The 23,439-nt window shown below is 50.4% G+C and overlaps 3 protein-coding genes across 6 annotated transcripts; 2 read left to right on the plus strand and 1 right to left on the minus strand.

The window, feature by feature from the left end:
- The first annotated feature begins 25 nt into the window (after nt 1–25).
- Nucleotides 26–3,682, plus strand: mdh1ab (malate dehydrogenase 1Ab, NAD (soluble)). Of its 3 annotated transcripts, none has more exons than XM_018740143.2 (9): nt 28–190; nt 722–820; nt 939–1,035; nt 1,139–1,314; nt 2,362–2,484; nt 2,591–2,767; nt 2,874–2,987; nt 3,116–3,205; nt 3,286–3,682. In XM_018740143.2, exons 1-9 carry the CDS (start codon nt 155–157, stop codon nt 3,406–3,408), a joined length of 1,035 nt encoding a protein of 344 aa, XP_018595659.1. In that variant the 5' UTR covers nt 28–154; the 3' UTR covers nt 3,409–3,682. The 3 variants fall into 3 exon arrangements, with proteins under 3 accessions (XP_018595662.1, XP_018595659.1, XP_018595660.1); XM_018740144.2 differs by having other exon boundaries at nt 29–157; XM_018740146.2 differs by lacking the exon at nt 2,874–2,987 and having other exon boundaries at nt 26–190.
- Nucleotides 3,683–5,382: 1,700 nt separating this feature from the next.
- ugp2b (UDP-glucose pyrophosphorylase 2b) lies at nt 5,383–14,384 on the plus strand. Of its 2 annotated transcripts, none has more exons than XM_029251146.1 (10): nt 5,383–5,600; nt 8,017–8,147; nt 9,000–9,107; nt 10,153–10,338; nt 10,647–10,780; nt 11,467–11,764; nt 12,446–12,643; nt 13,121–13,363; nt 13,607–13,711; nt 13,818–14,382. In XM_029251146.1, exons 2-10 carry the CDS (start codon nt 8,049–8,051, stop codon nt 13,923–13,925), a joined length of 1,479 nt encoding a protein of 492 aa, XP_029106979.1. In that variant the 5' UTR covers nt 5,383–5,600; nt 8,017–8,048; the 3' UTR covers nt 13,926–14,382. The 2 variants fall into 2 exon arrangements, with proteins under 2 accessions (XP_029106979.1, XP_029106978.1); XM_029251145.1 differs by lacking the exon at nt 5,383–5,600 and adding an exon at nt 5,974–6,429 and having other exon boundaries at nt 13,818–14,384.
- A 1,504-nt stretch (nt 14,385–15,888) lies between these two features.
- On the minus strand, nt 15,889–22,183 carry peli1b (pellino E3 ubiquitin protein ligase 1b). Its single transcript, XM_029251313.1, has 6 exons — nt 22,014–22,183; nt 20,873–21,002; nt 20,660–20,761; nt 20,300–20,497; nt 20,026–20,214; nt 15,889–19,030 (listed from the first exon to the last, which is right to left on the minus strand). The coding sequence occupies exons 1-6, from the start codon at nt 22,088–22,090 to the stop codon at nt 18,461–18,463; spliced, it is 1,266 nt and encodes a 421-aa protein (XP_029107146.1). The 5' UTR covers nt 22,091–22,183; the 3' UTR covers nt 15,889–18,460.
- Nucleotides 22,184–23,439: the final 1,256 nt, after the last annotated feature.

Genomic DNA, 23,439 nt, shown 5'->3' on the forward strand with positions numbered 1-23,439 from the left:
ACATTTCCCAGCAAGCAGCGCAGAGCCAAGCGGCACACGGCCCGGCCCCCTCCCGCACCGTGTGACAGCCCTGCAGACGGGAGCGGTGAAGCAGAGGTGACCTCCCCGTGTACCGGAGCGCGATTCGCGGGCGGATCTGATCGACAGCGCAGATATGGTGAGCCGAGCTGCTTCGTCCCGTCCTTCCAAGGTGCGCGAACGTGCCTGTGCTGAACGGGGACGCGCTTATGTTGGGCTCCGAACTATCGGTTCGCTGTCGGTTCGCGACGCCGACGGACGGACGGGGAGTAAAAAAAAGCAGTGAAGTCAGTGGCTGAGTGACAGACATCATACCGCGAATAGCCTCGTACCTGTGAAAGCAGGGTAAAGCAGGGTAAATCACGGTAAATCACTGCAGTGCGTGAAATTGATGATTTTATCATGTGTAAATCATATGATGAAATGAAGTGCAAAGTAACGGCCTGTGTGCGGACTGCGTCTCCGCACCTTTGGGGAACTCAAGTTAGGAACACACACGTCACTCCTGGGTCATGGTCCGAGGCGCTATTTTTACACGTAACGGGTCACCATTGTGTATTTCAATCCAGCAGGGTCACTGTCCTGTGTGTGTTTAAATCCCCAGCCCCAGTAGGGTATTTAAGGGGCCAAGATGTCACTGTGTCCGCCCCCCCCCACACACACACACCCCCACTGGGGCTCCTCACTCTCTGTGGCCCTGCAGTGTGACCCCATCCGAGTGCTGGTGACCGGCGCCGCCGGCCAGATCGCCTACTCCCTGCTCTACAGCATCGCCAAGGGCGACGTCTTCGGTAAGGACCAGGTGAGGACGGCCGTTAAACCCCCCCCTCCCCCGCACGCATTACCCGTGGCAACACCCCCCCCCCCCCCCCCCCCCCCCCGGCCGTAACACCTGTCTCCGCCCCCTCTGTCCCGAGCAGCCTATCATCCTCCTGCTCCTGGACATCTCGCCCATGCTGCCCGTGCTGGACGGCGTCGTCATGGAGCTGCAGGACTGTGCCCTCCCGCTTCTGAAAGGTGCGTCGCCATCGAGTCGGCCGGGGGGGCAGCGGAGCGTGAACTGGACACCTGAGCGGTGTTTCCGGGTCCTTTCTACCACCCCCCTCCTGCCCCCTCGCAGAGGTTGTCCCAACTGACAAGGAGGAAGTGGCCTTCAAGGACTTGGACGCCGCCATTCTGGTGGGTTCCATGCCCCGGAAAGAGGGCATGGAGAGGAAGGACCTGCTGAAGGCCAACGTGAGTATCTTCAAGTCCCAGGGGGCGGCGCTGGACAAGTACGCCAAGAAGACGGTGAAGGTGAGGGACCGTCTGCGCACGGTGTCCAGCTCTTCTCCTCTAAGCAGAACCCTAGCAGTAGTGACCATTTCTCAGGGTCGCCCCCTGCTGGACACTCGTGGCACCTGCTTTGGTCACTCAGCCTTATGATGTAACGCTGGTTCCTCGAGTTCCGAATGTTTGCGATATGAATTTTCGGAAAGAAATACACACACACACACATAATTTCAAGTTTTTTTTTTTTTTTTTTTTTTTTTTTAAAAAAAAACTGCATGTATTTAGGATAAAAATAAAATCTCTTTTGTGGAACAGAAGCACCTTGAATTTACGTGTCCAACCAATTTTCTCGAAAGTGACTTACAGTGTTACGCTGCCTACAATTACAGTATTTACCCCTTCGTACAGCTGGGTAATTTTACTGGAGCAATTTAGGGTAAGTACCTTCCTCAGGAGTACTACAGCCAGAGGTGGGGTTTGAATCCGCAACCTTTAGATCCAAAGGCAGCGACTCTACCCGCTACACCACCGGCTGTCCAGCAGGAGGCAGTAAAGAGCACCCAGACAGGAGTGTTGGACCGCCTTACTTCAACTCGTTTGCTCAGTGTCTACAGCTAGTGTCTGGCATTCCTCAGCATCAGTCATCAGCGAGATGAGGAACGTTGCATGTTTGTGAGATGAATGAGTCCGGACTCGGTAATTAATTGTAATTTAGTAATTAAATGTCGGTGATTTAGAATTAGTTTCAAAGTAGCTAAGTCTTACAAAGTATTTTTTTTTTTATTAACGAAAGCAGGAGGCTTTTACGGAACATCTCTGTGGTATTACTTATACTGACTGTAAAATTATCTGCGGAGTGATGAACAAGCTGAGCTACGAACAGACTTGCAGAATTCAGTGGTGTGTCTCACAGGCCTCGTTACGGTGCAGGAACACCTTGGAAACTGGTCTCTTGCACTTTAACAAATATTAAATATTTATCGGTTAGAGCACGGGCCTTGTGTTTGCACTCTGGCTCCGCCGCGGGGCGCTGCGCTCCACGGTGACCTGCGGCCGTGTCCCCGCCTCCAGGTCCTGGTGGTCGGAAATCCAGCCAACACCAACTGCCTGATCGCCGCCAAGTCGGCCCCCTCCATCCCCAAGGAGAACTTCTCCTGCCTGACCCGTCTGGACCACAACCGCGCCGCCTCCCAGGTCAGTCCATCTCTTGTTGACCCGGACGCTGGAGGTTCCGGCTTCACCGGCTTCAGCCCGTCCCCCGCGCGAGGTCTCCAGGCGTCGAGCTCGATGTTCCCTGCAGGTGGCGATGCGCGTCGGCGTCCCCACGGACAACGTGAAGAACGTCATCATCTGGGGGAACCACTCGTCCACTCAGTACCCGGACGTCCACCACGCCAAGGTGACGGTGAGCGGGACGGAGATGGACGTGTTTGACGCCGTGAAGGACGACGAATGGCTCAAGGGCGACTTCATCTCTGTGAGTGAGCACCGGGAGGGGGTTGGGTTCATGGATGGTTTACTGAAAATAGAAATCCCTGGATAGCAACAGGTGTGTGTGTGTGCGCGCGTGCTTATGAGAGCAGACTGTGCAGCAGCGTGGAGGTGCCGTCATCAAGGCCAGGAAGCTCTCAAGTGCCATGTCTGCCGCCAAGGCTATCTGTGACCACATGAGGGACATCTGGTTTGGGACCCCAGAGGTTGGTACCACTCCACCCCCCTGTGTGTGTGTGTGTGTGTGTGTGTGTGTGTGTGTGTGTGTGTCACTGTGTCACTGTGTCACTGTCTGAATGAGCTGAACGGTGCTCCCTTTGTTCTTCCCTTCCAGGGTCATTTTGTGTCCATGGGCGTCTACTCCAATGGGAAACCCTACAGCGTCCCCGACGACCTCATCTACTCTTTCCCCGTGGTGATCAAGGTGGGGTGCCGGTGTCCCGCCACAGCCGCCGGGGCCCCTCACAGCGGGAATCTCACACCTTCTCCTCCATCCTCTTGCAGGACAAGGCCTGGAAGATCGTAACCGGGCTGCAGATAAACGACTTCTCGCGAGAGAAGATGGACGCGACGGCCACCGAGCTGGTGGAAGAGAGGGACACGGCCGTCTCGTTCCTGGGGGCGTGACCGGCACCCCGGCGGGAGCGGCGAGTGTCTCGGCACCCGGAGCCCCCGGAAACCCCTTGACTCCCGTCACTGATCGACCCCCGAGCGCCGGGGTGTCGCGCCTTTCATAGCGAGAACACATAACGTACCGAATCGGCCAGGATTCTCACTGGGAGCGTCACCGTAGTGCGGGCCGGATGCCTGTTGTCCATCGCTAGTCCTTCACTAGTCCATCGATAGTCGTGTCGTCCTTTCAGTGGCTGCATATTGAGCTCAACCAATAAACTCAACACTCCAGACGAGCCTCTCTGACTGGTTTATTTTAAGGCAAGTTCCCGCTTCGCAAACACAAACCTCTGCTTTAAAAATGCAGTAAAAGATTTAACTGAGTCATGCAGTAAGCACTGTGTAACAGCGTGGTTAAGGATCGTCTCCTCGCTGGCAAAGTGCCTGCGTAACCATAGAAACCATGGACCGCTCTAATTTCCCACCAAATTGGCCACTAGGAGGCAGCAACATCTGTCACGTTCCACCGAAAAGACGGATGGCTAAAAATATCCTTATCAGAAGAGCTCCGCGTGTAAACGGAAGTTGGACTAAAATAACCTTGTCGCGCGCGCACTCGAGCGCCTCGCGGACGGCTTCTTGGAAACGCTGCGGTTCCCTTGTCGTCCACACGAGGGCACACTCGCCTTGCAGAAGCTCCCTGTGTCACAGACCCACGTGGGGCGAGAAGCAACATGTCGATTGGCCGAAGCAATCCACGTGACGAGGCGTGACGCACGTGGTCAAAATTAAATTCCCGCCTGAGGATTGGTTAATATTTGCTATCAGGGTCTGGCGCTTGTTGTCATAAACGGTGACGTATATGACACGTCCTTGAAAGTAGCGTAGCGACTCGTTTTAGTGCTTCTGGATGCTGCGGTGTCCTAATTGTGTCCATCGTGCAGGCGGAAGTGCTGATACTCGTATAAAGATTAACAGTGACGTTCGTTGCCTAATAAATGTTTGTAAACTGAAGTCGCAGTTCCAAAGCCTATTCGTTTACCAAAAGTATTACAGCAGTATGGACGTATTAATTAAAGAACACATATTGGTTTGTCAGAAATGCCTTTAGTTCGAACATTTATTGGCATTTCCTGTTTTTTTCACTTAATAGTCACATGACGAAGAAACGTCGTTGAAATGAATTTTTCTTGTTATTGATACGAGAACAAGATAGAAACTAATCAATTTCTTGCGTCGGAACGGACACCAATGATGAAACTGACACAGGACGTGAGAAGACGAAGCCTGTCCCATATGGATACCCAGGAACCGAGCAGAAAGTCGGACTCTGATTGGCTGCGCTTTGCGACTCTCTTGATTTCCATTGGTTTAAATAAAACTCTTCATTTCATTGCTTATGAAGCAAAGAATCTTATTCAGATCTGGAAAAAAAGAATAATAATAATTTAGCCTGCAACAGATACTGTTGGTTTAACCTTTTAAAACATAGAAAAATGAATATATGATATTTAAGGAATAAATCGCTAAATGTGCAACTAGCACATACACGATTTTGCTTAAATTTCTGAGAATTGAAACGTACAATCTTCAAAAATGTATTTTTTTACACTTTGTCAGCACACCATTTGTGTATGTTGAAACGGGGACCTAAGTGCATGTATAAGACTTGCAAGACAATGTGGATGGATTTATAATTTCGAATGTTAAATTCATGTAATTTATGTTTTTGCAAGTGCAGACGGACGGTGTTGCAATCACGGAACGGGAAACATGTTCTGCTTCAGTCGTAGAAAGTTAATTCTATAAAATGCTTAATCTCTGTTTGATACCCTCACCGAACGTGAATGAAATACAGAGCTTTTATGATGGCAGCCAATCAAAATACCTCCCCTAGCGTGCAGCCAATGAGAATGCAGAAGAGCTGCCGTGCGAACCAATGGAAACGCAGGTTGCGCGCGGCTCGTGTTACCGCGCATCGGACTCAGGACCCGTCTCTTCCTCTGCCTCCAGAGCGCGTCCTTGGAGCGCCGGAGCGAACGCGTTCGTTCGTTCGTTCACAGTTTCCGAGCTCTTCTCCCAAAGATTATGTTGTGCTTAGAGCGCAAAGGGTCACTTTGCTGTAGGTGCCGCCGGAACGTCGCGCTGCTGTGAGCTCCGTGCAGCGGGAACTCGCTAGAGATCACAGGAAGGCGGACATTTGGGAGGTGGGTGCGCGCGCGCGCATTTTCCTCAAGTTTTGCGGTGTGTGCGTGCGTGCGTGCGTGCGAGGGGAGATCATTGCTTAATTAATTACGGTGCGCGAGCGCGGGGCCCCAACGTGTGTGTGTGTGTGTGTTTGTGTGTGTGTGTGTGTGTGTGTGTGTGAGAGTGAGAGTGTGAGATTTGGCGGTGTCTCTCTTCGCTCGGCCGCCCCCTCGGGCCGCGCTGCTCTAACAGCCGCTTCCAGGAGCCTCGCGGGGGGCCCTCGCGGCCCCCGGGTCTCATCATCCGATCGGCGATGCTGGAGATGCTGGTAGGGAACGCAGGCCCGTGGCGGTAAGGTCAGGGGGCGGGGCAAACGATGAAGTGGGCGGGGTTTCGCCAGGACAGTTGGTGCGTCGGTCGGAGAGGAAGGTTGATACAAAGTGTCCTGTAGTGTAGAGTTTGCGATATATAAGGAGCGCGGCGGAACCGATGTGTATTTCAGCCTGGGAGTCGGTGAGCGAACGAAGGAACGAAGGAATGAAGCGCTTGCGATCACTGTGCCGCAATGATTGAGCCGCGAAAGACCGCGACTGAAGATCCTGGTTAAGAGACATGCGATGACTGGGTGGTGCCGTCACGAGGATCGATCGTTGGTTTCTCTGGAATTTGTAAGAAGTTTCACTGAAGGACTGTGTGTGTAAAGAGTGCGTAAAGTGACCGGAGCGAACGAGGAGAAGAGTCGGACTCGTGCGTGACACCGGCGTTTAGTACCGATCCGATCTGCAGGAACTTCTGTAATCAGTGCGGTGCGAAACGGAAGAGCAGTAATAATGTCTCTTTACATCGAAGGTAAGTGTATGTATTTAATAATAATAATAATAATGATGATAATAATAATAATGATGATAATAATAATAATGATGATGATGATATCATCGCCAAATCCCTTCAGTGCTGACGTTGTATCTTCTGACTGAAGAAGTAAGCAGGTAGGACGGTTCTACACGTGACCGTATTCCAGGCATGACGGTACTGCAGGTGACCGTATTCCGGCTGGGACGGTATTACAGGTGACCCTATTCCGGGTATGACGGTGCTGCAGGTGACCGTATTCCGGCTGGGACGGTACTACAGGTGACCGTATTCCAGGTATGACGGTGCTGCAGGTGACCGTATTCCGGCTGGGACGGTATTACAGGTGACCCTATTCCGGGTATGACGGTGCTGCAGGTGACCGTATTCCGGCTGGGACGGTACTACAGGTGACCGTATTCCAGGTATGACGGTGCTGCAGGTGACCGTGTTCCGGGTGGGACGGTCTTACGTGGGACAGTATTACAGGTGACCGTATTTCAGGTAGGACCAGGGTGTGTATTCAGTAGCCTGTCACTCCAGTCAGTACCACGGTTAAAAATATGAGGTAGACCTTGTGTCATTGCCAGGAAAACTCACCGTACCTGTTTGTCACCTCACATTGTTACTGTAGGCCATCAGAGCTACGAGCGGGAACTCACGCCCACAAGGTGTGTGAAGGAACTGAGTGAACGTGTCCAGATTCCTGCTCTGGGTTCGTCAACATAGAGACAGTTGGCACCACGTGTGTTCATAACTCACTCTCGCCACAGTCAGAATCGGTAAAGGGTCAATGAGATGTTTCTCCAATGACTCGCTGATTGGATTCTATAAAAACCTTGCGTATGGCTGTGATTAATGGGGAAAAAAAATGCCCGTGTGTTTCTGATGCTTTTATTTATTAAGTTAAAGTGACGGAAAGTTAGTTTTGTTTCTACAAACTCCTGTTCAGTGCTGGTTGTCGACCGATTGATCCCTTAAACGCGTTCAATGTTCCTCGTCCTGTTATTGATCAGCGACGCTCGGGGACAGCAGAGAGAAGCTGTAAACGCTGTGGACGTGAGTTGGACTGAGGTCCCACAGCCCTGTTCCGCTTGCTGCTCTTTGCTGCCACCTGTTGGCCTGGAGGGTAAATACCGGTCACGTTCACCGTGCTACAGGCAAAGTGAGTAAAATGCAGCTGGAAAAACACACGCACGCACGATGTCTACAACCGCTTGTCCCGAGCGGGGTTGCGACGAACTGATGGCGAACTGGAGCCTAACTCGGCAGCACAGGGTGCGAGGCTGGAGGGGGAGGGGACACACCCTGGGTAAGACACCTGTCTGTCGCAAGACACCCCAAGTGGGACTCGAACCCCGGACCCACCACAGAGCAGGCGCTGGCCAAAACCCACCGCGCCCCTGCAGTTGAAAGAAATAAACCGAAATAAATTTTGGAAGCTAACCATCTGTAGTACAAGAGAGCGTGTGTGAGGAAAGGGCCGAGGAATGAGCCGTGTGCGTTCGCAGTGGGTCTCGTCGCCTGCCGGATTCGGGACGCCGTCTGGTTGTGGGTTTGCGTCTGAGCTCCTTGCCCCCACAGGACTGGGTGCGGTGGCGACTCCCTGCAGCAGGATGGCGCAGTTCCAGGAAGTGATGCGACAGCAGCTGGAGGCCTCCATGGACAAGGAGCTGGAGAAGCTGCTGTCCGTGACGGAGGGCGCCGACGTTGAGGTGGGTGGGGGAGGGGTTTCGAACCCGAGCCTCAGCTGGTTTTGCAATGAGATACTGATGTCACCTGAGCGCATGCGCTCTCTCTCTCTCTCTCTCTCTCTCTCTCTCTCTCTCTCTCCCCCCCCTCCCTCTCTCCTGTCCACTGATACCCAACACTGGGATGTTCTTGCTCACTCTCTCTCTCTCACACACACACACACACACACACACACACACACACACACACACACACACACACACACCTAGCTGTACCGTTGCTCAACTGAAGTGTACAGCAACCTCAGCAGGAAGGAAAAGAGCCATAAGTCCACAAATGGGACAATGATTAACTCAGAGCAAAATTAACGGTGTAGTGCCACATTTCACAATCCGGTGGTTTAGGGTTGCCAACAATGGCTTGTTTACACACACACACACACGAAACTGCAGGGAGTTCAGAGTCACCAGTTCACTGGAAACACGCCTGCGGACTGTGGGAAGACACCCACGTGAACAAGGGTAGAACATGCAAAGGCCACACAGGCTGAGCCCGGAGCTGTGAGGCACCAGTGCTACCCGCTGTGCCACCATGCTTGCTTATATTTGGGTGTTGAACCCCCAGGAGTCTGGTTCGGGGGCTTCGTTGCAGTCCGTCAAGCGGAACCCGTGCGGTCGAGTCCGTGTTCCTCGTAACGAAAGCGTGACGTGCTGAGGCCGCCAAGGTTGCCCCTTGAAGCTCACGGTGGAACGGCATTGCAAACTGTCCTTGATGGTTTTACCGCGGTGAACGGTGCGTGAGTTGGAGTGCGTGTCCCGAGTCCGGTGTCAGACCGAGATGGTCAAGGTCACCCTGACCGCTGCTCCCCGTTGCAGGTCGCCAGGAAGGACTTCGAGGGCTTCAAGAAGCTCTTCCACCGCTTCCTGCAGGCCAAGGGTCCCTCGGTGGACTGGGCCAAGATCCACCGGCCTCCCGAGGACTCGGTGAGTTCTGTCTTCCACGGGGTGTTTGGGTCTGTGGGGGTGACGCTGGAGTACAGTACTGTCTGGGGCCTGTGGACAAGACGCGGTGGCCGAGCTGGATTCCGTATCCAAGGACAACGATGTGGTCCTTGCCGACTATGGGTCGTGACCCTCGTTCCAGGAAAAAGTGTGTACCTATTACTCTGTTATTACATGACCTAATTCATTATTCATGTATTTCTCCATGGTGACGTACTGAGAGTAAACAGAAGAGCATCACCAACTGACACCAGACTATGGACACACAACCTGTGTGTGTGACACCACCACACTGCGGGTTCACATCCCTCCAGTAGCTCCTATAGAGGTGATGGTCAAACAAAAAATACATAGATAATCATAGCAGGTGGTGTTGGACTCATTGTCAGGAAATCAGCAGAAAAGTGGCTCTGAAGGGCATGGGTTTGAGACCCTTCTTCAATGTGGGAGGGATTCAGCAGCTCTGAGGGACACAGGGAGCTCATTCCACTGCATCAGTTGCTCACCAGGCCGTTAACTGTTCCCCCCACCCCACCCCAACACACACACACACACACACACACACAGCCTCAAGGTTTATTTCACACATTCCCGGAGAGAAAAAGACAGGTCACTCCCACCCCCACCCCACAGGACACACACCGTCCCCTGGAGGTGCTGCACTGCTCCTTACCGGAACTGGACTGTGTGTCAGACATGCACGCACGCAGTTTGGTCAGCTGTGCTCCTTCAGTGTTAGTCCACAAGCCGATTCCTGCCCAGCTGGGTAGTCTATCCCTGTGAATATGTTCACACTACTTTACACTGTTTTTACCTTATAAGTTCAGTTAATGCAACTTGACTTTAATGGTACAAATGTGAATGTTCCACTTGACCAGTGGACTGCTGGTGGAGAGGGGGGGACCTGTCACTCAAGACAGCGCCCCCTTCTGGGAGCACTACGAAGGGTCCCAATGCCAATGACACCCAGTGAATGATGCGTGTGTTTACCAACCCCCCCCACCCCCCGCGCACGGTCCCTGCCCAGATCCAGCCCTACGAGAGGATCAAGGCGCGCGGTCTCCCCGACAACGTGTCCGACTGTCTGGACAAGCTGGTGGTGGTGAAGCTCAACGGGGGTCTGGGCACCAGCATGGGCTGCAAGGGACCCAAGAGTCTGATCAGCGTTCGCAACGAGAACACGTTCCTGGACCTGACGGTGCAGCAGATCGAGGTAAAGGACCGCCGAGTGCTGGCGGTCACGGCGGGTTGTGGGCGCGAACCCGAGCGCCGCTCGTCCCGGTTTGCGAATGCTGTCGCCACGGTAGCGCCCGCTTGCGCTGTGGGTCGCGCCACACTGCATTACTGATTGTGGGAGTGATCAGTATCCTCCTCTCTCTTCTCTCCCTTCCCTCCTCCACCCCCCCCCACACGCGCACGCACAGCCTGTTTGTGTTACATGAAGGCCTCTGTAGATGCAATCCACACCCTGCTTACGTAGCGTATCTCCCATCCTGTGCCCCCACCCCACCCCACCCCCAGCACCTGAACAAGACCTACAACACGGACGTCCCTCTGGTGCTCATGAACTCCTTCAACACAGACGAGGACACCAAGAAGATCCTGCAGAAGTACACACACCACAGGGTTAAGATCCACACCTTCAACCAGAGCAGGTACAGAGCAGCAACGGGTGGGGGGGGGGGGCAATGCGACGAGGGGCCGGGGTTTGGGGTCAAGGCCCATAGATGTGTGCTGATCATCCTGCAGCCACAGCAGCAAGACATTAGTATTTAATTAGAAAGGTGTGTGTGCGGGGGGCTGCGATTGTGGTGGGATGTATGAGAAGCCCAGCTGCCCCCTCTGTACAACATCAAATCCTTTGGATCCAAAGGTTGCAGGTTCAAATCTGACCTCCAGCTGTAGTACCTTTTGAGCAAGGTACTTACTCTAATTTAGAGTAACTTACACTAATTGTAGTAAAATTACCCAGCAGTAGAAATGGGTAAATAAGTCACTTTGGAGTAAAGTGTCAGATAAATAAACAAATGTATATCCCAGCATGAACAAAATCAGGAATGTTTTTCTACATTACATACACTGTATCTCTCCTCCCTGGCCTCTTGCTGACCTAATGGCTCCACCCTGTGTTGTCATGTGATTTCCTAGCCCCGCCTCCTATGGCCAGCACGCTCTACCCTGCTTGCTCTCTTGCCAACCAGCAGCTCCCATATCGGAGCCCACCTGCGGGTTCTCGGATTTCTCTTCCGCAACTGTCTGTCTTCCTCGCAGCAGGGAGGCAAGAGCGGCGTCCTCTCTGTACAATCGCTCACCTCCCCTGACCAGTCTTTTCTCCACTCAGGTACCCGCGCATCAACAAAGAATCCTTGTTGCCCATGGCGACGGATCTGGGAACGATGGGTGAAAATGCGGACGCCTGGTACCCTCCGGGCCACGGCGATATCTATCCCAGTTTCTACAACTCGGGGCTGTTGGAGCAGCTGATCTCCGAGGGCAAGGAGTACATCTTCGTCTCCAACATTGACAATCTGGGCGCCACCGTGGACCTGTACATCCTCCACTTCCTGATGAGCCAGCCCAACGGCAAGCGCTGCGAGTTCATCATGGAGGTGACGGATAAGACCAGGGCCGACGTCAAGGTGAGCAAAACTGAATAGTAAAGGGGGGCCAGCGGCAAAGAACCCAAAATCATGTGGAACATGGTGCTTGTGCTGAGAGCAGGAGAGACCCCCCCCCCCCCCCCCCCCCCCCCCCCCGTGTGACCAAAATAGCCCAGCTGGGGAGGAGTGTGCATTCTGTTCTGTTGAGTCACAAAATTTCAAAGATTTAAAAACATTTACTTAATAGTTATCTCATTACCTCTGTTCTAACATTTCTTGTTGTGGTTACAAACAAGCAACCATTGTTTCCACTTGAAGTTGATAGGTGGCAGTAAAGAGCCCTAGAGGACTGTGTGCCGCCTTAATTCAACTCATTTCCACAGTGTTTACAGCTCCGGTCGGTGATGAGAAACAAGGTGGTGAATGTTGCTCTTCTTGATGGACTCAATTAGGCAACAGTAGACACAGAATATGTTTGAGATGCTGTATTAAGTACTTTTATTTGCAATAAATAAATGCATTAAGGTTACGTAACAAAGAACTGGTTTGTTTCAGCTGTAGCTGAGATCTTTACTCAAGCAAACCTGTGAAAAGCCCAAGGAATATCTGTCCTGTCTTGTTGGCCTCAGTCTCGCTTTGGAGTCATGAACAGAGCGCAGTTCCCAGCACCTCCTGGGCTCCTGTCTCACGTGTGCTGTTCTGTGGGGGTGTCGCTGGCAGGGGGGGACGCTCATCCAGTACGACGGAAAGTTGCGGCTCCTGGAGATCGCGCAGGTGCCCAAGGCCCACGTGGATGAGTTTAAGTCCGTCACCAAGTTCAAGATCTTCAACACCAACAATCTGTGGATCTCGCTGAGTGCCATCAAGAGGCTGCAGGAGCAGAGCGCCATGGACATGGAGATCATCGTGAACCCCAAGGTGAGCAGCGGCGTGTGGCTCCCGTGGCTCACCTCGATGCTGTGCGATGGGGCCGACTGGGATAGAAGGTGTGCAGAATCAACAAAAAGCATGTTCTTAGGGACATTATTAATTATAAGGGGGGGCGGGCGACCATACTGCGCCTAAAGGACACGCTGGCACTAATTCTCATAAGCCATTCAGCACACACACACGCCCTCCCATGAACACTTCACATGTCTGTTCCATTTCAGACTGTCAGAAAAATAAATATCCTCCAATGGGAAGGAATTTAACACCAACTGTTGATGGATCAGGTATTTAAATGAGGCACTAGAGTACAGTAATTCCACGTGTCAAACACAGACAACACGACTGGGTGACATCACACAGCTTGCTTTCTGTGGTGCTATCTTAGTGTTTACTGTAGTTGACCATCCAGGAGTCCGTTAGACAGGTACCTCAACCATCCTGCGTGTATGCTCGTCCTCTCCACAGACCCTGGACGGTGGGCTCAACGTGGTCCAACTGGAAACGGCGGTGGGCGCTGCCATCAAAAGCTTTGACAACGCGCTGGGCATCAACGTCCCGCGCAGCCGCTTCCTGCCCGTGAAGACCACGTCGGACCTGCTGCTTGTCATGTCCAACCTCTACAGCATGGATGCTGGATCACTTACAATGAGCGAGAAGCGCGAGTTTCCCACCACGCCCCACGTCAAGCTGGGCAGTTCCTTCACCAAGGTACCGCAAGTAGACCTGGGCCTCCAGCACCTACCCTGCCTGCGGTCACTGGGCGGTCCGTGACCGTGCCCTTTATGGACCGCATTTGCTGCCTGATAATATTGACCCTGGCAACCCCAGAGGCTGCGCTTGGTGAACGTGCCTGCTGCAGCTGGCTGGCTCGAAGTCAAGCCCTGGGGAGGGGGCTCTTCCGCTTTGGTCATATACTGCTGTTCCCACTGGTCTGTGTATCTCCCCCTGCAGGTGCAGGAGTACCTGAGCAGGTTCGAGAGCATTCCTGACATGCTGGAGCTGGACCACCTGACCGTGTCTGGGGACGTGACTTTTGGAAAAAACGTCTCTCTCAAGGTGAGGGCCATCTGCTGTGCTGCCCGCCGCAGGGCAGGCACTCACGGTCACATGCTATAGGTTCCCTTGATGAGAGCAGTGAAAGCCAGTGTGACCTTCCTCCCAGGGAACGGTCATCATCATCGCGAACCACGGCGACCGCATCGACATCCCAGCAGGTGCTATGCTGGAGAACAAGATTGTGTCGGGAAACCTGCGCATCCTGGACCACTGAGGCTGCTCAGGGGGGAGCAGCACTGATGGACAGCGGGGCAGCAAGACGGTTGTCATTTTTCCACCTCCTTGTAATTTAGATTTTTTGCTTGGCCCCACATCCCAGTGGCATGGCCGGGGGCGGGTTGTTGGACCAGATTTCAGTGCAGTCGGGGTGAAGCTCCTCCCTCGTGCAGAGCTGTCTTGCCACTGAACCTGAATAAAGTGCAATATGGAGCTGTCCTCTGTGCTCTATTGCTCATAAAACATAATACAGAGAACATGTGCTCTGCCTACCACTGTTTATCCGACACAGACGACAACCATTTTACCCCAGTTAACTGAATACAGTTACATTTGTACAGAACAGCAGCGTAAACCTTCTCTCACACAGACACGAGGCAGGGTAGTCACTAGTTCACCTGCAAATCCTCTCTTCAGACTGGAGGAGAGGAAACACATCATGCAAACTCCATACCCCCTCAGCTGCATTCAAACCCATCTCTGAATCCACTGCTCAGGTGCTGAGCCACGTTTCTCCACTGGTGGTTTGTGCCTGACACCTCCAAGCTGCAGCCACGGGTCTGAGAAACCCATTTGGACAGGCACCCGTCTGCACTCTCTTGCCACTTTGGGTCTTTCTAGTCAAATGCACTGGTGTAGCTGAGCCTAAATTCCTGCTTCAAACCCCTCTACCACAGAACCCTTGATAAGGTACTTAGCCTCAATTAATATATATAAATGGGTAAATGAGTATAAGCACCTCAAGTAACTTTGGAGGAAAATGTCAGAATAATGTAGCTGTAGGAAGGTTACTGTGTTTCTAGCTAAAGTACAACAGCAGAGCCTCCTTCGGAAGCTTGAGGTCAGAACGCACAGGCGGTCAGTGATCAGCAGGTGGCACAGTGGTGACAGCTGCAATGAAAGGACCCAGGTTTTGATTCTCACCTTCTGCTGTGGTATCCTTGATCAAGGTACTTATCCTGAAAAGATACACAAAAAGTTAACAGACTTGGTAAAACTTACACTAAGGGTTACTCTGCGGTATAAACGAGTAAAATGGGGTAAACGAGATGATAACCCCTGGAACTGAAAAGATGTTCAGCCCAACAATGCCATTGATTGTCATTAAATAACCATTTTGTGGTAAAACTAAGGGACACAAGTGGTTCACACACTTTCATGTAGCACTGAATAACATCTCTTGTCAACACATGCAACGGTGTATCTGTAAGCTCTGAAATACTGACCGTCTCCAGGATGAAACAGTTTACCTGCCCATCTGACTTCACCGTGTCGAACCCGGGTGGGCTGTCCTTTTCAAACAGTGGATACAACATACACTTTGCGCATATTTACCGAAGTACCGGCAAGTCCAGGCCTGAAGACGGAACACGACATGTGCATGTGCGCGCGCTATGGCCATCAGCCAGGCCCCACCAAGGAACTGACCGCATCATGACCCTTTAGCAGAGCAAACCATCGGCCAAACAGAGTGAAATGTGTCCGTTTTCACTTTATTGTTCAAAGTAGATACAAAAACGTGAAATCACAGCGACATTCACAGCTTTCGGGTTCGAGAGCACAGGCTGCCAGATGGGAGTAACAGTGCTTTAGTGGAGAGGCCCTTGGGGTCAGACACAGGACAGAGCATGGAGAGAGCCCTTTGTCCAGGGTTTCCCTGCAGAAACACTGTAAAACACTGAATTTGTGGTGCAGATGTAATACTGGGGCAAGAGGACAAACAGGCACATCAAAAAAAAAAAAAAAAAAAAAAACACACACACACACACACACACACACACCCTCCTTGAACATCTTTTACACAACAGTATTTGTGAATATGCAGATATACATTTGTGAAGGGCAGCCACTAATGTAGTATTTAGGGCTGCCTTTAGAACCAAATGTTGCAGGTTCAAACCCCACCTCCCGCTGTAGTACCCTTGAACAAGATACTTAACCTAAATTGCTTCAGTAAAATTACCCAGCTGAATAAACGGGTAAATTTTAAGTTGCTTTGGAGAACAGCATCAGGTAAATAAACATGACCATGTGACCGACCCCAGACTCTCCCTGAGGTGACTGCATCTGTACCACTCCTGCAGATACACAAAAAGTTAACAGTAAGACTTGGTACGTCTCCAGTGCACGCACATGCACACACGTGAAATCACATCCTTTTGAACATCCGCAATTCTAAAAACGTACTTACGATGCCTTCCAAAAGTTTTGGAACAAAAATCGGATCATTATAATCCGTATGCTCGGAACATTGAGCTGAAATCCAAAGATGAGACGAAGGAGTGAATGCCTCAGTTCACAGCTATTTCAAACCTTGGAGTTGCAAATCTTAAATTCCACAATACGCAGCAAACCTCAGCAAGTGAAAGAGGTTATACACCAGGTGTAAACACCTTGTCAGCAGCTGGAACAGAATGACTCAAAGGGAAAAAGAAAGAAAAAAATAACTAAGTTCTGGAATAAGGCTTTTCAGACACAAGACCACAGTGAAGATCACTAGCAAAGGGATGAAAAGGCCTGGATGGAACAACAGGAGCAGCCAATGACCTGGAGCAGAGCACTTCAAAGAATCAAGGTAGGGGGGGGATCATCACGACTTGTGGGGTGGCTTTCGGAACAGGATCTTTAGGATCTGGGGTTTAGCAATCACCTTACTGAATAGAGATCACAGCAGGGTGGTGAATTTAGAGATGCATAAACAGAGCTCATTTGCAGATGTAGGAAAAATGTGCCACCACATTTACCAGGTGGACATTCATTACAGAGGACGATGACTCAAGCATAACTCACAACACGGGTCTATGGGACAGGAAAAAAGGAGCATTTCCAGCTGGCTAAGTCAATGATCAGACCGGAAAACAACTGAAGCGACTTTTCATGAGGAGACTGAAGGCAGGAAGTGTAACCAACAAAGAGCAGCTTGAAGAGTCTGCAGTTAAAAGGGTTTGAACCTAAATACAGACTTTCCCACTTCACAATGATATAAAGTGTCCATTTATAGTCACCTAAATCTGGGGCTCTGAATTTGTTTCTTCTGTTATTTTTTTAAAAAAAAAAGGGAAAAAACAACAACTTCACATTCTTCTCAACACTCTTGGAAGGCAGTGAAATCAACTCTGACAAATGTATCGACAGCACATTTTCCCCCCAAATGATACAGATGAATTTAACAAATGGTAAGACTATTTAAAAGCCTTTGTAATACTTTTAAATATAGGATTTCATAACAAAAAGACTGAAAACATTACTGAACACCCGAAACACTGGGATGTCTATCCACGTGTGTGTGTGTGTGTGTGTGTGTGTGTGTGTGTGTGTGTGCGCGCGCGCGCGCGTACGTGCAGGCACACACAAACATGCGTGACCTACTGCATTCATAGCTGTAGAGAAGATGAGAAGTGAAAAGAAGAGTGCTTCACCTGAGTCACAAATGGCACAAAATGTCATTTGAAAGGACAGGTGAATCTGCTCATTCATTCCAGGAAGAACGAAAAAGGAGTTTCCCCAGATGACCAATGTCTGCACATGGAAAGAACAGAACAAAATTAAGAATGAAAAAGACAGAACACTAAAAACAACTCAGCTTGATCATCAGTCATCATCAGACTTCAATGGGAAACAACAGGAAACCCCGGAACCACCTGACAGATTATCGTTTTTAACTGGTGTGAATGTCAACCAGGATTCAACCTCAGCCTGTTCGTCTCTTAAGAACGTTTCCTATAAACTAATATAGTTTGCAGTTCTCAATGCTAGTATTTAACAACATAAATGATCTCTGTTGACGTGAAGTGTTTCTAAAAAACGTGGAACAATGTGAAGACAAACACTGACCAGCTGTGAACATTAGTAAATCCTAAAACTGGGGAGGGGACGGAAAATGGGGAGGTACACTGGCTCCTCGTGTTTCGAACGTTGAAGTTACAAATTCTTAAAGATACAAACACTTTCCTGTTTATTTTTAGTTATATTCTTATTCATGATCCATTTTGTAAAACTTTGTTTCTTTGGAAGCAAAAGCAACCTACATTTGCATACTGGACCACAGCAACCTTGCTTTGAACAAACAGTTAAGAATTACGGATATTAATTCAAATAAAATAAAGCATTACAGTACAGATTTATTATAGCGTAATCTGAGGTTTGTAGAACCTAACCAGCAAGTAAGTTGACGGATGTCTGTATTATTAAGCCATTACTACCTGACTTACTGGTAAAACTGACTTTGGATTTTAGAGTAAATGGAGCTACAGACAGACTTCCAGCCCCAGTGGCGTTCGTAAACTAAGGAACCAGTGTATGACAGTCATTAAAAATGGTTAACACCACATCTGTAAGCGGGTAACAGGTGCTCTTTAGTTCTTTAACCCCCTTCATGAAACTATCGTCACATTTACTCCTTATTGGTACAGAAAAAGTACCGGAAGTATCGTATTTAAAAAAAAAAAAAAAAATCCAAAAGTGTCATTAACGGGAAAGGAATAGGAAGTGAAAACTGAGGGGATGACAGAAGCGGCTACGGGCAAAGAGGGTCTAGTCCATGGGGCCCTGGAAAATGAGTCTGACGTAGGGGTGCTCGGCACTCAGCTGCTGGGCGCAGAAGGGGCAGGCGGCGTGGAACGTGTGTGTGCCGTCGGGCAACGGGATCTGGCTCCAGTACGTCGCCGTCTTCTCCGAGCACACGTGGCCGCAGGGGCTTAAGGCATGCGTGGGCGGGGCCGAGTCCACGTAGAAGCCTGCCTCACTGCCCAGCCACAGGGGCACGTAGGGTCCGCGGGTGCGGCACATAGGGCACTCGCGCTGTCCCCCGGGCTCCTGCTCCGCCCGATTGCCCCAGTCATGGTAGCCGTGCACATGGCCGCAGTGCAGGTACACCCAGGGCTGCTTGTCCTCCACCACCTCCCTGCGGCGCATGCTAGGAAAGACGAGTGTGTTGAAGCCCACGGGACACTGCGGTCGAGCTGCGTTCATCTCCTGCCGCAGCGCCTCCAAGTGTTTCAGTGTGGGAGTGCGGGACAGGCCCTCGGCCGTGCGCCACAGCAGCGTAGCCCCGCACAGGTCGATAAGCGAGCCGTCCACCAGCTCATGGGTCTCGTTTTCCACCTGGTGAGGGATGGGCGGAAAATAGGTTCACAAGCAGAACACACACACACACACACACACACACACACACACACACACACAAAGAGCTGTTATGACCTCTGTCCTCCAGCAGGTGGAACGCTAGTCCATGTTTCTCAGTGCTGAGGCTCTCTATGGAACACAGCACAAAGACTCGTCGTTACGAGCAGCTGAGTAACAAACTGACGATAACCCCATTTAAAGTAAACCAGCAAAAGGTTTTTCTTAATTATCAGATCTACATTTAGCCTTCGAGGTAATACATGGTAGTAAAGAGCACTGAAGCAGAGGAGGAGGAGTGTGGGACTGTCTTAATTTAGTTCACTTCCAGTATTTGACTCACGACTGCTGTTCCTGAGCTTGGTGATCCATTAGGAATAAATAAAAAATACATGCATTTCCAGTCAATTCGCACAGAACTAGTGAACATCACCAGATGATAAAGGAGAACACAAACACTGATCTGTAAAAACACCACACAGGGAGTGACACCTCTGCTGGATTCCTACTAAGACTGAAATTGTAATACAGCTGCAAGAGCTTTACCCACTATTCCTCAGTGGATCACAGCTACCATGAAGAGACACACGGTAGGTCATAAGTTTTTTTTTAAAAAATAAACCCACTGTGCAAGACAGAAGGAATTGGTTCACTTGTTATGCCAGTTCACACACACCAAATGACAGGACCAAGGCACACAGTGCCGCAGACTCGTGTTACACACAGTCCCCACTCTGTGTGGTTGCCATTGGAACTCTGCCCAGCGACAAACACTCGCCTCTATCTCTCAGTCTGGGTAGTCAGACACACTGGCATGGAAAAAAGTGTCATCTGGAACCTCCTGACCTGTAAGTGACACTGTGTTGATCCTGACCCCACATCTAACTACCCCCTCGCCAGGCAGCGTAATAGCATCAAGCACGTACAGAAATAAAACTGTGTGGCAATGAGAGGTCAAGGGTCAGTGGTCTCCTCACCATCTTGCCTCGCTGCTGGGCTGAACGTGTCTCACGCAGTGTGAACACATTGCCACACACGGAGATCTCCCGCCACATACTCGGTTTGGAGTTCTCAGTGAAGCCATCCCGTGGGTGCAAGACCAGAACACCGTTGGTGGTGAGTCCATCCATCTGCCCGTCCGCCGTCTTCCACTTGGCTGCCTTCTCCTGGGAAGCAAGGCATGGGGGGCAATTTCTTACCAAATTTCAAAATGTCACCCTTTTCAATGGAAAACTACGGCATCGCACTCACCCCCAGAAAAATGTTTTTTGAGGAGTCAAAGCCAGCAGCATAGATGCGTGCCATGTGAGGGGGGGCGCGATGGCACGTGATACGGCAGGCAAAGCGGGAGATGGTACTCTGGACCGTCTGGGCATCACCGCCAGTCTGGCCCCCGGGCACCGTGTCCGTCACCACAAAGTCGATAGGACTCTCTGTAGAGCGGCCAACCTGTAAAGGCCACACAGTTCACTCCAGTCAACACGGTACAGAGCAACAGAAAGCGACACTGGAAGTGGAAGGTGCGCCACAGACGAGACAGAGGGGTGAGGATGAAATGGCATCAGAGGACACAGTTGGTATGAGACAGATGGGGTTGTAGATCTGCAATACCTGGAACATGTCCATGCTGCTGTCATGCGTGTACTCGACCACCACGGTCTGGGCGCGAGACAGGGTGAATGAGATGCTGTGCTGGTCCTTGTTGCTGATGGCCTGCAGGGGAGAGGGAGTGGCAGGATGAATAAGTGAGGGACCCCCCTCAGTAGCTGTCTGTATTTACACTCGCCTGCGCAAACCCCCCCTAACTATCCATATGGGCCTTGCCTTAGCTGCTTGCAATGTGCACGCCATGTGCACTGTGCTCGGCTTCACTCCATTTGCTTTGGGCCTTTTGTAGAGCGCAAAGCGACTTTTTCTCCTCCCTCGATCCCCATTGGGCAGCGATCCATTGTACCTGTGTGTAGAAGTGGAGGTCACACATTGTCATTTATTCATATTCATTAGAAAACTGACTTTGAGGACCATACGGCATTTATCAAAAGCTTTTTTCCACAGTGACATACAGCTGAGAGTAAACAGAAGTGCACCAGTAACAGACAAAGAGCTTTGGACACAGGATTACTGTTGCGCAGCTTATGTGTCTAACACCACTATGTTGCTAGTTGCCTGCAGAAGTGACAAGCAAATAGGAAATAATCAGAGCAAATGGTGTTAGACTCACTTATGGAGCTGTCAAGAGATCAGCATAGAAGTGGCTTTCAAAGAGATGGGTTCAAGACCCTTCCTGAATACTAGGAAGGACTCAGCAGCTCTGAGGGACACAGGGAGCTCACTCCACCACACCACGGCCTTAACTGAGAAGCTACAGACTACATTTTTGTACACCTTCTGAGTCCAATCACCAAGATGTGAACATAGACCAGATGCAATCAGCTCAAGGTGATCTGTTTGGATCAGCTGGGAAAGACAAGCCTCAGGGCCCTTGTGTTGTTTCCCATTGGACACCATTCAAACAGCAGTTTTACATCTTTACTCACGTGAGCTTCAGACCAACTCACAGTGAACCCCCGTCAGTCAGGTCACATGATTACTTATGTTAACCTCATCCATTATGTAAAATCCAAAAATGGCAGTGGCTCCATTTCACAAGCAAAGACAGAGAACTGTCTATGAAACACACACACGGGTCACCCCTTTCACTGGTCCAGTGAAAAGATGTCCCTAAAATCAGAAACCAATCAGGTCACAGATGAACCCATGGCATCCCATGATGGGATGTTGCTTTCAGCAACCCACAGCCACATGATTTCAGTTTGCCCTTAAATGTCATGAATAAAATATGGCATCACAGATGAAAGCAGTAGTGAGTTGGACTGGGCCCATTCCCCAGAGTCTCCAACATCACACACTCCTCAAGGCACTCGTATCACAACATAAACGCATGTAAGGCAAAATCGTCTCGTACCCCAGCACAATGAGCTCCCCGTACTTGACGGGTGCTTTGGAGGCCGTCGGGATGTTTTCTTGATCCGGGGAGAACATCAGCTCGGCCGTACCAGGGAGGGAGGTGGTGAAGGATCTTCAGAGCTGTTCCTCACTAGTCCTCCTTCATGACTGTACTAACTCCACCCCCCCCCCCCCCCCTCCACAGCTCCTGTGTGACACGCACAACCAAAGGAAAAGGAAGTTAGAATAGTATAAATTCATCTTGACACCTGAGTCCTGCTGACACTTGGCCACAACACCAGTTCCCTAGTCACTACACCTCCTGCTACCTGCTCATTTCTTCGCACCCCAATAACAAGGAACTGAGCTCACACATCTCGTGCCTGCTTGTTTCCAAGAGTTACTGTGATAGCCAGTAGGATCTCTAAATGATTGCACTTTCAAGAACCTCATAAAAGCAGAGGAAACAGATGCAGTGTGAAATAAAGAATCCACCCTTCAAATTAATAACAGCTGTTCACTCTGAGATGCTAAACAGAGCAAGAAGAAAAAAAAATAAAATGATGGTAAGAAAGTGAATGAGTGCCTTGTGTCTGCTCCCACGTAAACACAGCTTCAACGAGAGCAATGCAGAGGGTTCAAGGCCACTGGACGAAGGCAGGTCGACAGGGCTTCCCTGGGAGAACATCACACCGTTACAGACCTGTCCATCACATACACCTGAGCAAAAACTGATTCTGGAGGCGGGGCCGGCATGCCTCGTCTCTTCACTGTAAGGAACTGATCATTACCACTAATGGAAATCTCACGACTGCAGCAGGACAGGTGGGTGGGGAAGAGGGCAGAGCTCTTCTGGAATTATTCAGGAAGATTAGCAAAGGGCAGTGCCTGTCTGCAGGAAAGTCTGAACCCTGAACCTCTACATGCGATACTCTTGAATAGAGCACACTGCATCATCTCACAGCACGAGCGATATGCCCGAGAGCAGAGGCACTCATCAGTCCTGGAGCTACAGAGGAAAGGAACATAGTCTCATTGTCACAATTAGTGGTGCTGGATTTTCTCACATTTTTACGTACGTATTGATCCAGGGCTTGGGAACCTTCTTCAGCTGACAGACAAATGCTCTACCAACCGATACAAGACATGTCAAAGAAAGTATTTCCTCATTTTGCATTTGAAACCTTCTTTTCAGCATCTGACCCTAAGAACATGGAACCACTTTTACTCAACTCCCTTGCACAGTGTTTACAGCTCAAATCTGCTGTTGGAAGTTCATGCTGAGGAGGTATTACTTTCAATTTAAATTAGTTTTAATTTCACTGCAATTCAAAATTTATTAAACTTAGTTTTGCCTTAGTAGTAAAAGAGACTTTGAATTTATGAACAAGCTGAGGAGCAAATGTATTGTTTAATAATAAAAAATGCATATTAAACCAGTTTGT

The sequence above is a fragment of the Scleropages formosus genome, chromosome 4, assembly GCF_900964775.1.
Source record: "Scleropages formosus chromosome 4, fSclFor1.1, whole genome shotgun sequence".
Taxonomy (NCBI): Eukaryota; Metazoa; Chordata; class Actinopteri; order Osteoglossiformes; family Osteoglossidae; genus Scleropages; species Scleropages formosus.

Coding starts and splice junctions, on each gene's coding strand:
- mdh1ab (XM_018740143.2), top strand. CDS start 155: ATGGTGAGCCGAGCTGCTTCGTCCCGTCCTTCCAAG. Junction 191..721: donor CTTCGTCCCGTCCTTCCAAG/GTGCGCGAACGT, acceptor GTGGCCCTGCAG/TGTGACCCCATCCGAGTGCT. Junction 2,485..2,590: donor ACAACCGCGCCGCCTCCCAG/GTCAGTCCATCT, acceptor TGTTCCCTGCAG/GTGGCGATGCGCGTCGGCGT.
- ugp2b (XM_029251145.1), top strand. Junction 8,148..8,999: donor CGGAGGGCGCCGACGTTGAG/GTGGGTGGGGGA, acceptor TCCCCGTTGCAG/GTCGCCAGGAAGGACTTCGA. Junction 9,108..10,152: donor ACCGGCCTCCCGAGGACTCG/GTGAGTTCTGTC, acceptor GTCCCTGCCCAG/ATCCAGCCCTACGAGAGGAT.
- peli1b (XM_029251313.1), bottom strand. CDS start 22,090: ATGTTCTCCCCGGATCAAGAAAACATCCCGACGGCCTCCAAAGCACCC. Junction 21,003..22,013: donor GGGGAGCTCATTGTGCTGGG/GTACGAGACGAT, acceptor TTCTACACACAG/GTACAATGGATCGCTGCCCA. Junction 20,498..20,659: donor GCAGCATGGACATGTTCCAG/GTATTGCAGATC, acceptor TGGCCTTTACAG/GTTGGCCGCTCTACAGAGAG.